This window comes from Pipistrellus kuhlii, unplaced genomic scaffold (assembly GCF_014108245.1).
Source record: "Pipistrellus kuhlii isolate mPipKuh1 unplaced genomic scaffold, mPipKuh1.p scaffold_m20_p_24, whole genome shotgun sequence".
Lineage (NCBI taxonomy): Eukaryota > Metazoa > Chordata > Mammalia > Chiroptera > Vespertilionidae > Pipistrellus > Pipistrellus kuhlii.
The window spans coordinates 3,085,722-3,104,202 of NW_023425523.1; the positions used below are offsets into that span (position 1 = coordinate 3,085,722).

At 41.2% G+C, this 18,481-nt stretch overlaps 1 protein-coding gene across 7 annotated transcripts in view; it reads right to left on the reverse strand.

Annotated features, from left to right (window-relative positions):
- Positions 1-18,481, reverse strand: part of LRIG2 (leucine rich repeats and immunoglobulin like domains 2) — a 37,293-nt gene that overhangs the window by 15,814 nt on the left and 2,998 nt on the right. For 2 of the 7 annotated variants that reach the window (XM_036452630.2, XM_045586863.1), the window contains exons 2-11: positions 6,685-6,750; positions 4,818-4,892; positions 4,522-4,656; positions 3,866-4,009; positions 3,603-3,746; positions 2,960-3,103; positions 2,611-2,754; positions 1,504-1,584; positions 536-607; positions 330-398 (exon numbers count right to left, since the gene is read on the reverse strand). In XM_036452630.2, the coding sequence (XP_036308523.1) occupies positions 330-398; positions 536-607; positions 1,504-1,584; positions 2,611-2,754; positions 2,960-3,103; positions 3,603-3,746; positions 3,866-4,009; positions 4,522-4,656; positions 4,818-4,892; positions 6,685-6,750 (1,074 nt within the window). Of the gene's footprint in view, positions 1-329; positions 399-535; positions 608-1,503; positions 1,585-2,610; positions 2,755-2,959; positions 3,104-3,602; positions 3,747-3,865; positions 4,010-4,521; positions 4,657-4,817; positions 4,893-6,684; positions 6,751-17,313; positions 17,682-18,481 lie in introns of those variants that run through there. The other 5 variants (XM_036452633.2, XM_036452632.2, XM_036452631.2 and 2 more) reach the window with 5 other exon arrangements.

An 18,481-nucleotide genomic window follows, 5' to 3' on the forward strand; every position in this document is an offset into this window, starting at 1 on the left:
AACCACCCCAAGGGGTAAGGATTGGATATACATGTTTCCAATAATCCAAAAAGAAGGGGGGAAGGGAGGAAAGGAGCAGTCGGTATATATAAAGCACAAGAATCAGTGCCAACTATAAGCAAACAGGTCCTCGTGCACAGTGTGCTTTTCAATGTTGGGTTATTTTTAAATCATATCCAACCACTAAAACAACTGCATATTGACACTTTTTTTTCCTGCCTGAATTGTGTACTTTTGAAAACATCTGGGTCACATTCATCTCACTTTTAAATACAAGCATGGATAATGATCTAATTGATAAAAAAAAAAAAAATACTTCAGTTACATACAGTTCTTTCAAGCGAGTCTGAGAAAAAGCATTTTCTTGGATAGACATTATGGCATTGTTGTTCAAATCTCTAAAATGAAGAGAAACAAAACATTCTTAGTCACCATTTCTACAAATAAGTTCTATAAAGACTTTAAATAGTCATGAAAACCCCTACTAATAGCAAAACTTACGTATACAGTAGAAAAACATATGCAAAATACTTACAGATGCTCCAGGGACTCAAGACCCATGAATGCTTTCTTTGTAATCGACTTAATCTGATTTCCTTGTAAGATTCTGAAAAACAAACAGACCTTTCTAATAAAGTGTGCCACTAAACAAAATTAAATTCATTAAATCAGACCTTTACCTGTAAAAGGTGAAAATAAGCTAAACATGCATTTTTATGAAATTGGCAAACATTTATGACTAACCAACGCAGAGAATGAAGGCCTCTGTTAAGAGGTGCGCGCTCAATGAGGTGCCTGTGGACGACCTTCCTGACCACTGACACAGGCAGTGTTCATGTGAGAGACCGGATGATGGTCCCAGTGACTCCCTTCTTAGGGGAAGATCACCCGGTCAAAGAAATTCAGACCAGTGTGAAGCCTTGAAGAAATTCCCATGGGAAAAGATCTAAAATCTTACTTGAGAGAATCCTCTCATTAAATTTCCCATCAATCTCACATGATTAAGTAGATTGCTGGTTCAACTCTTGTTTCTCAGTGCATCTTTTCACTTAAACAGAAATTCTTGTTCCATAAACAACTTTTCTTTATGTGCCCATAGGAACGCTCTTTTGTTTTGCCCCACCACAAAAAAAAATTTTTTTAAATAAAATATTTTAAAAATCAAAACAAACAAAAAACTCAATAATCAACCAGATTTCTTCCTTTAGCTCAGTTGGTTGGGGCATCGTCCGTCCCACACACAGAAAAGGTTGCAGGTTTGATCCCCAGCTGGGGTGCGTATGGGAGCCACCTGACTGACGCTTCTCTCTCACACCAATGTTTTTCTCTCTAAAAATCAATAAAAACATATACTGGATTTTTAAAAAAGCTTCCTGCTTTAGTGAATAAACCAAAAGGCTCAGACCTCCCAGCCACAGCAAACAGATATAATCCAATCCCATTTACAATGTGTTCCTGACAATGTACCCTTATAAATGACACATGAATGTTTTAAATACATACAATTTAGTGAGACTTGTGAGTCCAGTAAAGGCTTCACTAGCATCTTCTATGGCCCATGAAATTTCATTGTTTCTTAAGTTTCTAAAAAAACGTCAGGGAAAAACAGGCTGTCAGTCAACATGACCGTTACATCACCGAGCACCATTATGGCATGGCAATCATCTTATCTTTATTTTATCAGCTAAGTTATGATAACTCTTTTTTGAAAAAAGGATATCTGCAATAAGCATATAAAAACTGATTCTCGTAAACTACTAAGAAGTAAGCTGGCCTTGATAACTTAAGCAGCCTGCGAAGAGTATCAATCACCCTAGCTAACAGCCATTAAACGAGTTAGCATATTAAAAGTGATAGGATCCTGCAAAAAGCAGGAGGATTTCAAGATACAGGAGATATCGCCCACAAACCTGATGCAGACTAACGGGATTTCTGGGCGACTCAAGCCTTCCCATGGGCCCTGACCCAAAATGGCCGGCAACAGTGATGTCCACAGTTTCACCTCCCCTCAGCAATTGAACATGCCCCGGAGGAAGCAAGCATGATACACCCATGTGCTAGGGGGAATCGCTGTTTTCTTTAAAAGGAAAAGTACGGATCTTTTAAAATCTCCTGCTCAGTTCTCAGAGGAAATGCAACTGCACTGCACCGTGTCCTGATGGAAGAAACACCGGTGAAAGATGATTTCTTGCTTCCTTAAGTCGTCTCATATTAAAGCCCCAAGCTTTTCTCTTTACAAGATGTGCATAATGTCACTAAGGAGCTAGGCGATCGCTCTTCCCATCTAGCTATATCTGTACTTGAGGTGAAAGCTAACAAAGCTCATTTTAATTTCACAAGAAATAACATGGCTCAAGGTCAGAGGAAGAAGAAAATGTGCAGTCCTGGCGCTGGCAACTGTGTTTTGTTCCACAGTAATGGCACGAGAGATGCTTTGTTGGCTAGTTGGTTAATTCAGAATTAAAGTACACACAGAACTGGCTAGACGTAAGTAAGATTCAGGCCTGGGGATAGAGACAGTATAGACAAGTACAACTGTCTCACACCGAGGCATAGAACCGAAGAACCACAACGTACTAACATGTTAAAAAAGAGGACAGATGTACTTACAGCGTCTGAAGATTGGAGAGAGACTTAAACACGCCGTCAGCAATGTGAGTGACTCTGTTGTCCCCCAAGTTCAATCTCTCCAGTAAGCTCAGCCCCACAAAGGCAGACTCATCCAGGCGGGTCAACTGGTTATAGGACAAATCACTGCAAACAGGACACAAGAAAGTTAAGGAATTCACTCTATTTTAATTCAACTTTCCTAGGCTAATTCTATTAACATGACAAATTTAGAGCTTTCGACAAACTTCTAATAAAGAGGGATGTCAGATTTTATTACTGGCCATGGGAATGATTTATTCCAACCTGCTCTAGCCTCAGAGACTCCGCCGAAATGCCAACCAGCACTTACAGTTCAGACAGTCTTTGGCAGAACTCCCATGCATCGGGGCTGATCCTTTCGACAGCATTCTGGTTCACATAGAGCTGCTGTAACATTCGCAAGCCATACAGCCACCCCTTGTTCACCTCTGTGAGATTATTATGCTCCAGTTCTCTGTAGAATTAGAGAAACAAAGGAGAAAGTGTGTTTCATAACAAGTAGTGCAATGAGAAGATTCCAAAATCATCACTAAGACTTACTCAAAGAAACATATACTTTTCTTCAACCCGAGTTCTAGTCAATAACTATTTATATCATATTAAGATTTAGTGCTAGAAGGTAGTAAGACCGTCTAAAATATCAGATCTATAAAATCAAGACACCAAGAGGTATAGTATACCTGTATTTGGTAAATTCTAATAAATTTCATCAGCCAAAACAATAAAGGAACATAAACTATTTAGAGAAAATGTTTATGAGAATGATGGCAAAAATGCCAGTTATTTCATAAAGCTTAAAGAGCTTTGTGTGTATTTATTTCACATCAGAGAAGGGAAAAAGAACTAATGTAATAACTAGGTATAACTACCGCAGTAACCTAGCTGTTTGGCACTAACAAGTCCCAGTCAGACCCGATTCCTCACAATCTCCTATGCAGGTTCATAGTACTTACAGTTCTTCCATGTTATCCAAGCCAAAAAAAGCACCATCCTTCAGTTTGCTGATCCCATTCCGCTGCATTTTTAAAGACTTTAAGGAATCCAGACCTTGGAACGTTAGACCTTCCACAACTTTAATTCGGTTTCTTTTAAGCTCCCTTTAACAAAAACAGTTTATAATTACAAAACTGGTTTGCTGATTTGTTCTACTAATAATTAAAAAGGAAAAGACTGTAAGAAAAAAATGATCTCATAATCTAACTATTTAGTTACTCACAAGAATTGGAGGTGAGGTAGCTTGAAGATCTTGGGTGGAATCATGCTAATTCTGTTACGGTTTAACTTCACCACTAATAAGGAACTGGATAAATTATCAAAGCAACCAGCCTCCAAAACAGTTATCCTATTATTACTCAAATTCCTAAAATGAAAAATGATTAACAAAAAATTAGTGAAATAAAAATCTACCAGAGGAAAGCTGCCCAAAGTCCATGACAGCCCCAGCTCTACCACCAGGCAGCTGAGTGCAACTTTACAAATCATTTAACTGCTTTGCTTCTTCAACTATTAATAGAAAGTAAGGATACTAACTACTTCATTTGGGTTAAAACAGTATGTGTGAATATGCTTGTGAACTGTAAAACACTAATGCACACGCTAATTATCATCATTATATAGGTTAAGCTGCTGTTTACCAAACTACTCCTAGTTACCTTTTACAAAAGTGTTAATAAATACAATCCAGAATTTAAAAATTATCCTGGATACTCACCAATATTTTCTGAAACTAGTGCACTCCTTCTTTAAGGGGAGAAAAAAAATCTCCCAAATGCCCCAAAACTGGCCGTAGATTTGATTCACATAAGCACATAAAAATCACAGTAACAGACATGCACTTGAAAGTAATTCCAGTTTAAACTCTATTTCACTTACAGGTATTTCAGCTGCATTCGAGGAAATGAAGCGGTCCTGATCTCTGATATCATGTTTGAACTGAGATCTAAGCTCTCGAGAGCCGGGTAAAACTGGAACTCCTCTGCATTTATTTCTGCAATCATATTATGGACTCTACAAAACAAAGGTTCTAGTGAACCTGCTGCCAGTGATCCACCCCAGGCCACAAGAATGTTAAATAATTGGGACCAACAACAAGGGTGCTTACAACAAACAAACAAAAATCCATGTACTATTTATAATTTAAGTAAAGATCTGAAATCTTATTTACTTACAATGATAATGCAGTAATATTAGAGGTTGGTTCTCCAAAATATGGGATTTCTGTTAGTTCATTATAATTCATTTTCCTAGTCAGGAGGAAAATAAGATTTCAAAGTTTAGTGAGAGAAATGTTATGTACTGAATTCTGGTTTACTGCCTAATACATATTCTTTAGGATGGATGCCACATCTGAAAGAAGCCTGTGTGACTCAGAATGAGTAAGACTAAATGTCTCAAACTGAGAAATTAGAGGTTTTAATAAAAAATGCTTTTTCATGGTATAGATCTATGATTGATCTCAATATTTAAAAGGTCAGGAAATACTTTGCACATTAGAAATTTTTAATCCCACTAAGATTCTCTGAATAGTTATGTTTATGACAGCTGATCTGGGTCCTTCTTAAACAAAGAAAAAGTAATTAACACATCCATATCTATTTTATATATTTATAATGAAATTATAAATTTTAAAAATACAAACTCATGCACATATATGAAAAAATACATATATATTTTAAAGTTATTCAAGGTGAGGGAGTATTGCTTGAGAAAGATAAAATTAACCAACCCAGAGAGAGAGTGTGTGATTAAATTTTACAGATGCATGGCATGTCAGCATCTGATCCCAAAAGCTCTTTAGAACATGTCATCTCAAATGTTTTAGTAGCAAATCTAACATAATAACATTTCATTAACCTAGTTTTCAATCAATGGACAATCTCAACAATAAAAAATACAGGAAAAAACCTGAAGTAAAAGGCCTCCAAAGAACCAACTGAAGTTGCAAAGCCCATGTAATTCAGACTCCTGCACTTCCTACTGATGCACCCTCACCTCTCCCCTCAGTGCTGGTCTCGGCTAATAAGCCTATCACTTGTCTATTCACTCTGCAGCAGAACAGGAGCAGCCACTTCAAGACAGGCAAGGAGGGAACGCAGGAGCAATGCATGCACAGCTTACCCTGCCAGCGGGAAACTAAGAAGAAAAATAGATCTGAGGGATCTGGGGGTTTAAGGTAAAGGTACAATAGGCTCGATGCCTGTGCCTCTGAGAACATTGCAATGCAGTAACTGATACTAATAATAACCTATTTTAGAATATTTCCTCCAAAGAATACATAGTAATACATTTCAGTATTAAAGGAAGCACTTCAGTCAGGTGGAAAATTGAATTATTAACCATCGCATTCCAAATGATACCAACAGAATTGTATTACATGTAAATCTACTTTAGACATGATGCTCCCATTTTAGATGAGTCAAGACATTAAAAAAAAAAAAAAAAAAAAAAAAAAAAAGCCCTGGTCGGTGTGGCTCAGTTAATAGCACGTGCTCCCATGCACCAAAAGGATGCTGGTTCGATTCCCAGTCAGGGCACATGCCTGGGATGTAGGCTCAGTCCTCAGTAGGAGGTGTGCAGGAGGCAGCCTTTAAACGTTCACTCTCACATTGATGTTTCTCTCTCTCTCTCTCTCTCTCACTCTCACATTGATGTTTCTCTCTCTCTCTCTCTCTCTCTCTCTCTCTCTCTCTCTCTAAAAATCAATAAACTATTAAAACAAAACAAGACAAAAAAGACATTTAAAAAAAGAGTTTACACAACAGTTTTAATGGCAAGAAACAAACAAAGCGTATTTACTCTCAAAAGAGGAAAAATCTTACTTTTGGCCCAAGGAAGACTGTTTCTGGAGTTTGCAATTTAGGGCTGGTGATTCCTGCCCAACCCAAGGGCACAATGCCCAGTTTGTGACAATAAAGCCAAAGATGTCCGTTTGTATTTTTAAACAATGTCTTGTAATGTAAATGTTTTTCCTTCAAATTTTTGACAGCATTTCTAAATCACCTCGAATTTAATGTAAATTTAAGTAAAATAACTTACACTTCTTGTAATGTCTGAGATTCCAAGCTGATGTTCCAGTTAGACAACCGGTTATGACTCAAATCCCTAATGGAGGACAAAAAATATTCTTAAGTTAGTGTTGGAAAGCAAACTTAAAGAAAAAAACTAAAATAGGAATCTAAAAGCCCTATCAAAAGTAAATTTGAGCCGAGACCGGTTTGGCTCAATGGATAGAGCGTTGGCTTGGGGACTGAAGGGTCCCGGGTTCAATTCCGGTCAAGGGCATGTACCTTGACAGCTGATCGATGACTCTCTCTCATCGATGTTTCTAACTATCTCTCTCCCTTCCTCTCTGTACAAAATCAATAAAATATATTTTTTTTTAAAAAAGTAAATTTGAGTAGGAAACACAAAAAAGAATTTTTATAAAGGATGAAAAAAAATTTACCTTGTCTTCAGCCATCCAATTTCCCTTCTCTACATCAAGAAATGATAATATAACATTTCTTGTGTAACCTGACAAATATTTATGCACATACCAGAAAATTTTTACATAAGTGATAGAATAATTTGCACCCTACTCTGCCCTTGCTTTTTTCTCTTCACAGTACAGCTTGTAGGTCATTTCACAGAATGTTATAAATTTCTTCATCCATTTTAGTGATATTATACTTTATTATAATATACTATACTTTTGAAACAAATATATGCTTTTCAAAGTAATACGATGTAAAGTAATATGTACTTTTTAAAGTAGAATTTACTTTACATAATATATAGTATAATATATAACACTGTAATACACTATATCACACTTTAGCTGAAGATAAACTTGTAGATTTCACAAGTCAAGACAGTGAGCTTCTATATTAGAATTGGGGTTGACCACATCCTTGATAGAGATGTGGTCTTCCTTTAAAAAACAACAACACAAAGACAATCCAGCATCAGGGAAGGTAAATTTATCTTACTCCCAATTATGTAGATGATGATAGCATTGACAGCAGCTAATGTTTGAGTGCCCGTCAGTCACTCTTCCATACGCTTTATACGTATGAACTGCCTAATTCCACACAACTTTATGAGGCAAATACTCTTATAATCTTCCTTTCCTGGCACAGAATGGGCAGAGATTAATAATTTGTCAATCCAAGGTCACATAGCGGATAAGTGAAGAAGCCATCAACTTGAAATCTCACTTCTAGCAAACAGTTTATTAAGTATAGCAGATATTTCACTAAAATTAGCCATTAGTCTAAATATTTAAATAAGCTTTAAAAAATTCGCCTTGATGCTTCCAGGTATCTTTACAAGACTGAGGTGGAATCCAGCCCACACAAGCTGTCTGCCCAAGAGATGTATTGCACATTACAATAATCGCCGAAGACTAGAGAAACATTGCAGATCACTTGATCTCACTGTACCACCCAGGCAGTTGACAGATGCATGCAGGTTGATCGATATCTCTACCATGGAGTAACTTGTTCTCCACTAGATTCCATATCTGTCCATCTATAAAACCTAGTACCCTTCATTTAAGAGCTTAATTTACACCATGCTTGATAAACATCACTTAAAGAGTCCTAATCGGTTTTGCTCAGTGGATAGAGCAAACTGAAGGGTCCCGTGTTCGATTCTGGTCAAAGGCACATACCCGGATTGTGGTGTGTGCCCGGATTGTAGGGAGCGTACAAAAGGCACTCAATCAATGATTCTCTCTCATCATTGATGTTTCTCTCTCCCTCTCCCTTCCTTTCTGAAATCAGTAATACTTTTTTTTTTTAAATCACCTAAAGAATCTAAAGCTTTGTAACAGTCAATAGTCTTTCCCTTAATTTTAAATATGACTAAGTATCTATTTATGGATATAATGTTTGGAAAGTAAAAGTTTCAGGGAAGGCCTTATCTCAGTGTTGTAAACTCAGCTCCCACTCTTGCTACCCTACAGGGATGTATCTGTAATAAAGGATGAATTATTAAGGTTCTTGATATCATGTGGAGCCAGAGGTGCCATTAATGTAGTCATTTAGTACCATCAGGGTGTAAATAATTTATAGGATGGACAGTGCAATCCCCACAGTCTAAGGAGAATCGGCTCTGCAAGCTAACTGCAAAGTCCACAGCAGGAGACTTGGGGTTTTCTCTCCCAGTCACACAGACACACTTTGGAGGCATCTGCAGCACTGACAGGCCAAACTGTGAACTTCAACAACAACAAAGCTTCTTTAAAGGAGCCCTTTGTAAAGTTAAAAGGGCATATTGTACCCAATGAGTGTGATAATGCTTCATGCATTTATCCAGCATAAGTTGCCTTTGTCTGTAAATGAAAACCCATCTCATTAGAGTCTACCTAGCATAATTTACTTTCAAAAATAATATTCAGGATTATCATTCTGATCAATTCCAGTACTGTGATTTAATCAGATGATGATCATCAGTATTACTTACTCTTGGAGTGTGGTAAAGATAAGGATTGCAAAACAATTCTTAAAATTGTCTGCTTTTACGTTTGCTTTTTCTTTACCACTAAGAGCTTCACACCAAAAGTCAGCCTTTCTGTCTGTAACAGCGCTGCTTGAAATTGTCCTGGATTTGTTGCTTCTAACCAACTGTCATAGCTAGGAAACCTCAGGTCCTGTTGAAACAGGACTAAATGAAATCTGAGAATCTGAGGGGCTTTATGAATAAATGCTTCCTGGAAACACACTTGTCTTTTGGTTGAACTAGAGATGGCTGGAAACATTAAGTAAATACATTTAGGATAAATAAGATTTTATTAAAGCATAATGCTATTCCAAATTAAACTTTCTATCCATCTGCACTACTTATTTGTAATACAATGTACAACACTTCTGTGAGTCCAAAAAGTTTAAGGTGGTAGGAAGATGAGAGCATTCATTTCAAGAATAAAAGGCATGTTTTATTTTCTCCCATTATCCTTCCTCAGTTCTTAACAGTTGAAAACATACAAAACAGGAAATATAAATTCTACAGTTACATTTAAGAACAGAGTTTTGCATGTCCAATTCTGGGACCTTGGGCAAGTCACTTCACCTCTCTAACTTCAGTCTCCCTACTGTTAAAAAATAATAGCAAGCCTCACTTGAGGCTTATAAAATTTTAAAGTATAAACAAAATTTAAAAGTATAAACAAAATACAGTTCAGTATATAAATAGCAAGTTATATAATACAAGATTTGAAATAGGATGATGGTCCAGAACAATCGCCTTTTCTGAGTATTTATCTCTTGTACATGCAGCCATAATCCACTTCCAAAGGTAAAATCTTAACTGACTGGAACTACTCCTGTACAATAAATTAAAGTAGTAAGCTAAATATTGCTTCTGGATTCCATTCTCATGAGCTTCATCTTCTGTTTACCATTTCCCCAGATAGACCAAGATAAAGAATATGTTAACATCTATTATGCAATGAAAGAAAAGCATATTGTGCATGCTTTGAAATGACTGTTGGAAGCGAAACAGTTTCTCAGAACAAAGAGTATGCACACCCAAAACAACAGGCATTAGATTCTGCAAACACGATGGTAGTGCATCCTGCTTGCCCCCAAATGTGCTTAGACACTCACCAGTCGGTCTAGTTTAAAGAAAGCTGTGTTTCTGCTAGTGCTCAGGAAGGTGGGTATGTGAACGCCATCCACAAGGCCTTTGAAGTGTCCCAGCTTTAGAAATGCATGTCTGGCATACAGGCTGGAATGAAGCTGTAGACTATTAAAAACTCCTCAAACTACAGCTCTAAGCCATAATGGCACTCTGAACTCAACCGATTATTCAATGATACTTAGTAAATACCAAATAGATACTGCGAAGCCCTGCTAAAAACCAAGATGATCAGCCCTCGCTGGTGTGGCTCAGTGGACAGAGCCCTGGCCTGTGGACTGAGGGTCCTGGATTTGATTCCAGTCAAGGACACAGGCCCTAGGGGCATGCAGGAGGCAGCAATTAATGATTCTCTCTCATAATCAATGTTTCCATCTCGCTCTCCCTCCCCCTTCCTCTCTAAAATCAATAAAAACATATTTTTAAAAAACAAAGATGATCAGAATAATGAAAAATTATTTGTGCAGGCAAAAGTTTTTGTGAATTTTGGTGCAATTAGACAAAACATTCCAGACAGTGTGAGATGGGAACTAGAGTAAGTAACTGAAGGGTCCCTCCCGGGTTTGATTCCGATCAAGGGTACATGCCCAGGTTGTGGACTTGATCCCCAATAGGGGGCGTACGGGAGGCAGCTGTATGTAGCATATCAAAAGATGATGCCTACTAATGACAAAAATAAAGCCACAAAGAGGTGGGGGATGTCTCTGGGAGAGACAGATAGCCTGCAAGTCCTGAGATTCTGTGGAGACTGTTAGAGAACAGTGAGACCAGTGCTGAGAGTCTCATGGCAGATACTGGTTGGTACTGAGCAGAGGAGGGTGTTAAGAGGAAAGAGCGGTGAGGAATCTTTCCAGGAATAAGCGCGGTTCTTTACTCTGGAGTACAGACTGGGAACGGGGTGATACTATCCAAAGCAAGAAGTTTCTCTTGATATCTGCTTATGGAGGCCATGCTGATCAGAGTGAACCAGGATTCTAACCCACTGCACGCTCAGCCCCAGGGCCAGTCTCACTTCTCTGTGAGTATGGTGAGAATACGACCCAAAGGAAAGGAGGAAATGGAAAGTAAAGGCAGGTACTCACAACTGAGGTGAACACGAGGGACCTTAAGTGGAAGGGAAATTTAATCTGTACCTTTTTTAAAAGGACTCATTTTCAGTTCACCACTCTGTGGTTTGAAGCAATTAAAGAAAATTTCAAAGACCAAATCTTAGAACAAAAGATGCTCCTGTAGTGCTCTTATCACTTAGGAAATTATCAGGCTTTCAGGAGCTCTGAGCAGGCACTGGGCAGAGACCACAGTGTCCCCTTCTGGTGTGTTGCCATAACCCCCTTTCAGCAAAACAATGTGCAGGCAAGGCCACTCAGGTCTGCAGGCTTCCTTCTGCTCAGTCTAGTCCAGTTCCAGAGCAGGGGCGGTCTAAGCAAACACATGGCTTCTTCACCCTTTCAGTCACCCGGAGTAACTGAATCACTGACAATGCCGTCTTACTCGGCGCCGCGCCCAGGGGTTGGTAGTGAACTCCCCTCCTCACAAAGCCACTTACCCGTTCCTTTACCCTCAGCTGCTCCCGCTCCTTCTCTGCGTTTACACCCAGCCTCTCCACCTTCGGATGGGACATCAGGTACAGCCACTGTGCTGGTCTACATTACAAGCAGGAATACCAGTAGCAAGTACCTCCCCCTCAATTCGCTCTACTCAGTTAGTGTAAGGCTAGAGGGGGGCAGAACCACCGAGCTATTTTTACCACCAAGCAACATACTGGGTATTCATTATTAACCTCAACTTTGCTAGACGGGATGCAGGCACAATCTACCCCATTAGGCATTTAGGAATTGTGACCCAAAGTTTAAAAATATAGTTTCTTGCCCAAGCTAGTTTGGCTCAGTGGATAGAGCATACGTAGTCAGCCTGAGGACTGAAGGGTGCCAGGTTCAATTCCGGTGAAAGCCACCTGCCTGGGTTGCCGACCTGATCCCCAGTGTGGGGTGTGCAGGAGGCAGCCATTAATGATTCTCTCTCATCACTGATGTTTCTATCTCCCCCCCACCACCACTTCCTCTCTGAAATCAATAAAAATATATTAAAAATAAGTAAATAAAATAGTCAATTTAAAATATATAGTTTCTTGCTTAGGAATCATTACTGTTTCCGGCACCTGTATTTGCAGCCATAATGATATAACCACTTCAACAAGTAGGGGAAAACAGTTGAGGTGTACAGAGAAGAAAAAGTAGTCATTATGCCAGCATACTCCTTAATCAGAACTGCATCTTTGCCGAAACCGGTTTGGCTCAGAGTATAGAGTGTCAACCTGCGGACTGAGAGGTCCCAGGTTCGATTCCGGTCAAGGGCATGTACCTTGGTTGTGGGCACATCCCCAGTAGGGGGTGTGCAGGAGGCAGCTGATCGATGATTCTCTCTCATTGATGTTTCTTACTCTCTATCCCTCTCTCTTCCTCTCTGTAAAACATCAATAAAATATATTTTTAGAAAAAGAAAAGAAAGAACTGCATCGTCAGCCCAGCATCCTTTCCCACTCCCTCTTCCCCAGATCCACCAGAAAAAAAGGACTCTATCTAGTGGGGCCACTTCTGAGCGTCACTTGAATGTGAGCACACTAACAGGAAGGTATGTAAGCCAGTCCTTCCCACCTTTATTTCTTCCTTTTTAAGATAACCAGTGTTTTAACTGCCCATTCCAATTCTCTATCAAACTGACCATCATTTATGCAGACCAGGAAACACACTTTAGCAGCTTGGCCCTGTGGCTCAGTGGTTGAGGGTCGGCCCCAAAACCAAGAGGTCGCCTGTTAAGATTCCCAAAGCACAGGCCTGGATGGCTGCCTGATGCCCAGGAGGGGGTGTGCAGAGGCAGCCAATCAATGATGTCTCTCTCACCCATGTTTCTCTCTATATATCCCTCTCCCTTTATTCTTCTCCAAAAATTAATAAAAATGTGTATTTAAATTAAAAAAAAAAAAACTAGTACAGCAGGTCCTTATAGCATTGATGAAGTGCCATTTATATTAATTAGCCTACAGTAAAACTGGTTTATCATGTGTTACTTCACCATATTCCAAAGACCTATCGATGACATTAACTGAGGATACTATACTCTGAGGATACCTGTCTTCCCACAATTGGGCATTATGGGTTGTAAAGTATATTCCCTGATCTGCATAAATGATGGTCAGCCAACCAAACTGGTACAATTATTTTCTGTTCTGGTTGTTTTACAGCACTCTGAGCATTCGCATCTACCATCAGACAAGCAGACAGGCCACAGTCAGTCAGTGTTCCTGCCAGGACCCATTTGTAGCCGCCCAGGGCTACCTTAGTACCACGTGCCAGCTCTGTGCAGGGCTTCACACTCGGGAATGTGCCACGCAGCCATCCGCGATGGATCTTTTCCCAGCGGACAGAACCTCAAAAGGCACAAGAGAAACATGTCTGGATGCAGCCCATCTTGCATTGCTGCAGGGCCTCCACATCCACCCATTTCACAGACCCCGGTGGCCATCGCAAGCAAGCACACAGGGATATTTACTTGTTGAATCCAATCATCTTCTGAACCTGGAAAGGGTCTGATGGTAACCATGTCCTACTTTAATGCACTCCTCCAAGTCTCACAGTGACCTCCACAGGACTAGCTGTGCCCTATATAGGCAGCCCTTTAATAAGCCAGGTTTTCATTGCCTTTCTGCCTGACCATATAGTCAGACCATTGGCCACTGCCCATGAGTCAGTAAAAACCCAAACATTGCCCTGGTACATGTGGCTCAGCTGGCTGAGCCTTGTTCCATGCGCCTGCCCAGTAGGTGGTGTGCAGGAGGCAGCCAAGGGATGTCTCTCTCTCCCTCTCCCTTCCAAATAGGATGCTGTCCGGTCATCTTGGAACTGCCATCCACAAACCAAGCGGCTCCTTGCTGGTCACTTAGGAGTGTTTGGAGGACACTGCCCAAGGGACGGTAGAATCTAGCAGCCCCTCACACAGTTCCAGTCAGTCGAGGGGAAAAAGCTCTCTGCTCTTGAGTATCTCCTCCTTGCATTGTCCAGGTATCATGATCCTGTATAAACCATTTCCATTTTATTATGGAAATTTCTAGGCACTGTCCTCCCTACTGGAGTGTTATCTGACATTATGCAAGATGTCATGAGTATTTCAGGTTTCAAGATTATTTTATGACTTTTAGTCACGATGGTGGTTTCAACTAATGTCCAATAGCAAGCCAATGACTGCCCTTTAAGTGGAAATGCTCTGGTCCAAAGTCCTAGGAGCCGCTGCCAGGAGGCACTCACAGGCTCTGCCCTAAGCCCGGTCTAGCGTACACACACAGTTTTCCCACAGAGAATGTGTCCACACCAGCACTCCAGTTTCTACTCCGCACTGTGTAGCCTGGAGCAATCTTTCTGGTTTCCATTGAGAACATCCAACTAATACTGCCTGAAGAGATTTACATACCTTCTGTTTTACAATACAACACTGAGTAGAGAAAACATTCCCCAGTCAGATACAATGTCAATCTCCATAACCACTTCTCCTACAAACGTGTACCTTACAATCCCTCGCTGTAACCTTCTTAAGGGCTTTATTAACAGGCTTTAGTTTTACAATACCAGGTAAGCCAGACTTAATGTCCATTCCCACAATATATTCAGATAAAGGAGACACAACTTCTTTAAGTAAAGTCTATTTAAACATTCCAACTTATGCCCAGTCGGCATGGCTCAGTGGTTGAGAGTCGACCTATTTTTATTTATTTTTAGACAGAGAGGAAGGGAGAAAGAGAAACATCGACAATGTATATCAATCAGTTGCCTCCTACATGCCCCTATAGGAATACTGGGGATCAAGCCTGCAAGCAATCCGGGCATGTGCCCTGACTAGGAATTGAACCAGTCACCTTTTGGTGCATAAGATGATGCCCAACCAACTAAGCCACACCGGCTAGTGCCCACCATGGCTTTTAAGGGAGAGGGAGAGGGGAAGAGGGAAACATCAATGATGAGAGAGAATCAGCTGCTTCCTATATTACCAGAGACAGAGCCAAAACCCAGGCATATGCCCTGACTGGGAACCGCACCCTGACCTCCGGGCTCATGGGTGGATGCTCTACCACTGAGCCGCACTGGATGGGCTCACCTTCTTCCTTAATAACCATTTAAACTTTTCTGCCTTGCCAAGACCAGTCTACTGACTCTCTCCTTTGCTTTCCTTCATTCTCCTGTTAATTAACCTAATATCTTCATTAGTATCTATGAAACCCAGAAGAAAAGCTGAGAGAGCAAATTCACAAGGCTTCCCAACTACCCCTCGGTTTTACAGCAGTAAGGTTCATGGGGTGTCCATGTAAGAGAGTCCCCCTTAACCACAGAATTTACCATGAACTCAGTTACAGGCACAGTCAGCAAGTGCCTGTGGGATTATCACAAACATACTCAGAAAACGTATTATCTACTTCATCCGGGGTGTTCACTTGGCATTTTCAGGGAGAATAGGCAGTTAGTCCCCTTTTTCAGGGTAAAAAGATCCTACAGTGGCTTTTACGCAGTCCACCAGGCTGGCTGTTCCCTTGGGAATGACCCGCTTTGTGTCTGGATCACATATAACCATCTGTGATTGTTACATAACGAGCTATAAATCCTGCATCAACCCAAACATGCTCTTCCCCTATTGTAGCACTTAAAACCAGATACTGCTCCTAAATTAATTACTCTCACAGAACATCTTACTAAAGGATGTCCTTCAGAAAGCTACTGCTGAGCCACAATATGAAAACAACTCTTCCCACTACACTCCCTGGTTGCAAATAGTTCCTTCGTTTTGCCCTTATCTCACACCAAGAGGTACTTTCTGTTGTCCTTGCCTAATTTTTCCCTTGGGGTTAGTGACCAAAGCTCAGACTCACTGAAATTTGAGTTTGGTCTAGTATCAATGTCTGACTCAGCACACTCTTTTAGTTTCATTTTAGCTATTACAGAAAACAGCCAAGGGATTGAGCCAACATCCTGGTAATTGGATCCATCTCTAATCTCCATTGGTGATGGTTATCTTTAATCCCTAAGAGCCGCACAGCTACCGCTCCATACCACGGGCAACCAAACGGCCACCGAAGAACCGAAGGCTCCACAGTCCCCACTCTTTTATCCTTTCTTTTCCCAAACCACGTTTCTGTGAGCCAGGATCATCTAGCAAATCTCACTTATGTGACACCAAATGTCCAGGAAGAATTCCGTGTTAAAAGAAAAATATATCATTTGTTAAAACCCAGAAAGGAAGACCTTATTCAAGGTGGTGCCCTGATAGGTAATCTAATGAAAGCTGTGGACCAGGTTTTAGGTGAGTGACCAAGGAGGTATCTAGCAACTGTCTGGATGTCTCCAAAGCCCATCTAGCTAACCAAAACATCCAGTCTATTCCAGGTTTCTCAGCCTCAAGCATTTGCTTCTGAGGATCCCTAAGTCCCTAGACAGCCCTCGTGGAGGGCAAGGAGCCCAACACTTAAGTGACAACAGAGACGGGCAGGGGGAAAGGTCCGGCCTGGTGGACAGAGGGATGGAGGAGAAAGGGCTCGGAGGGAGACATATCAAAGGACTCAGGGAACTGGAGGGAAGACTAAAGGTGGGAGAAGAAAGGAGCAGCTTCTGCAATGGGGAGGGAGAGGTCTCAGAGGAGCCAGCTTGAGGTGGGAAGGTTCCCCAAGAGGCCAATGAGTTTCCTATTATTCTCAGCAAAAGCAAGCCAACAAAAACGGAGGCAGACAGAGTTGGTGGAACAGGGGTTCAACCAGAGAGAGAGCCAGGAAGAAGAGTCTTCCAGCCCAGTTGGTATCTTTCAAACCAAGAAACCTAGGACTCGAACTCATCTTTTTTCAAACAGCTGTTTCCCCAGCCTCTAACCCAGCCTGTGTTTACCAAGGACTCCATCCCAGCTTCTGGAGCAGCGGTTGCCAGCCTTTCAGACCTCACAGACCACCAGTGGTCCGCAGACCACCGGTTGGCAACCGCTGTTTTGGAAGAATCTAAGAATCCAACCTGTCCTTACCAGCTTCCACGGACGTTTGTCCGGAGCAATGGTTCAGGAGTCGGACTCACCAATGGATCCCCGATCAATCAGTCAGGAGGAAGATAAAGGCTTCAAAGGTATGCACTTTTAGGGTCCTGGGTGAGAGGTCCGGGGTCCAATGATGAATCTGATCCTATGGGTGTTGTGGCACCACAATTGTTAGAAGAAAAATATTCAAGGACACTTGGTAAAGCATGGTAAGAAAGAACTTGGGGAATGGGGAGCTAGGCATAGGGACCACTGAGATAAATTTCTTTAATGTAGGTAAGAAACTGGGCTCAGTGCCGAGTGCTGCCTGTATGTATGGGAATTTAAAGCAAAGGAGCAGAGTAGGGTCAATGGATAAAACATACTAAGAGAAAAACATCAGAGGTAAAAAGGCTCTAACTTAGGGGTGTCGAACTCAATCAGAGAAGGGGCCAAAATCTAAAATCCAGCCTAAATCGCGGGCCGAATGGTTTACTGAACAGTCATAAACTGTCATTGTGATGGAAACGCAGCGAAGTGCAGTGATGACAGCGCGGTGTGGGCCACATTGCAAGGCCTGGCGGGACGGATTTGGCCCGCGGGCCTTGTGTTTGACACATGTGCTCTAACTAAACAGACCTAACAGAATTTTTGCTTTAAAAAAAAAAAAAAAAAGGTCAGAGTGATCAACTATCACCTGGGACATGGAACAAAAAAGGAACCCAATCCAATGTCGAGGATTAGGGCTTCTTGCTAAACTGACAGGGCAAGGCTCTTGCTAAAACTGTATCTTACAAGGATGTGTACAGATGGCCAAGGAGAAGGTTCGGGAACCTGGCTGAACTTTGATGAAGCAAAAAATGTGTATCACCTGTTTCTTCCTTTACTCTCACACACAATACTTCCGATGCCAGATGTGTGTGTGTTTTCTCTCCCCCACACCAGTCATTTCTCCAGCACCAGCCAGGTATCCTGCAATTCAATGCGATTCCAACACTAGCACAGTTAGCGCGGACCTCACTGGGAAAGGCTCAGTCCCACAAGACTGCTCCCCCCAGTTCAGGCACTAAGCACAGGTAGTAGGACCCCATGTGACCCAGACTTTCTGTCCAACTTGGCTACAAATCGGAGGTTCCCATGACCCCGTCATTAGATGTAATCGCCTGCAAAGCTCACCGAA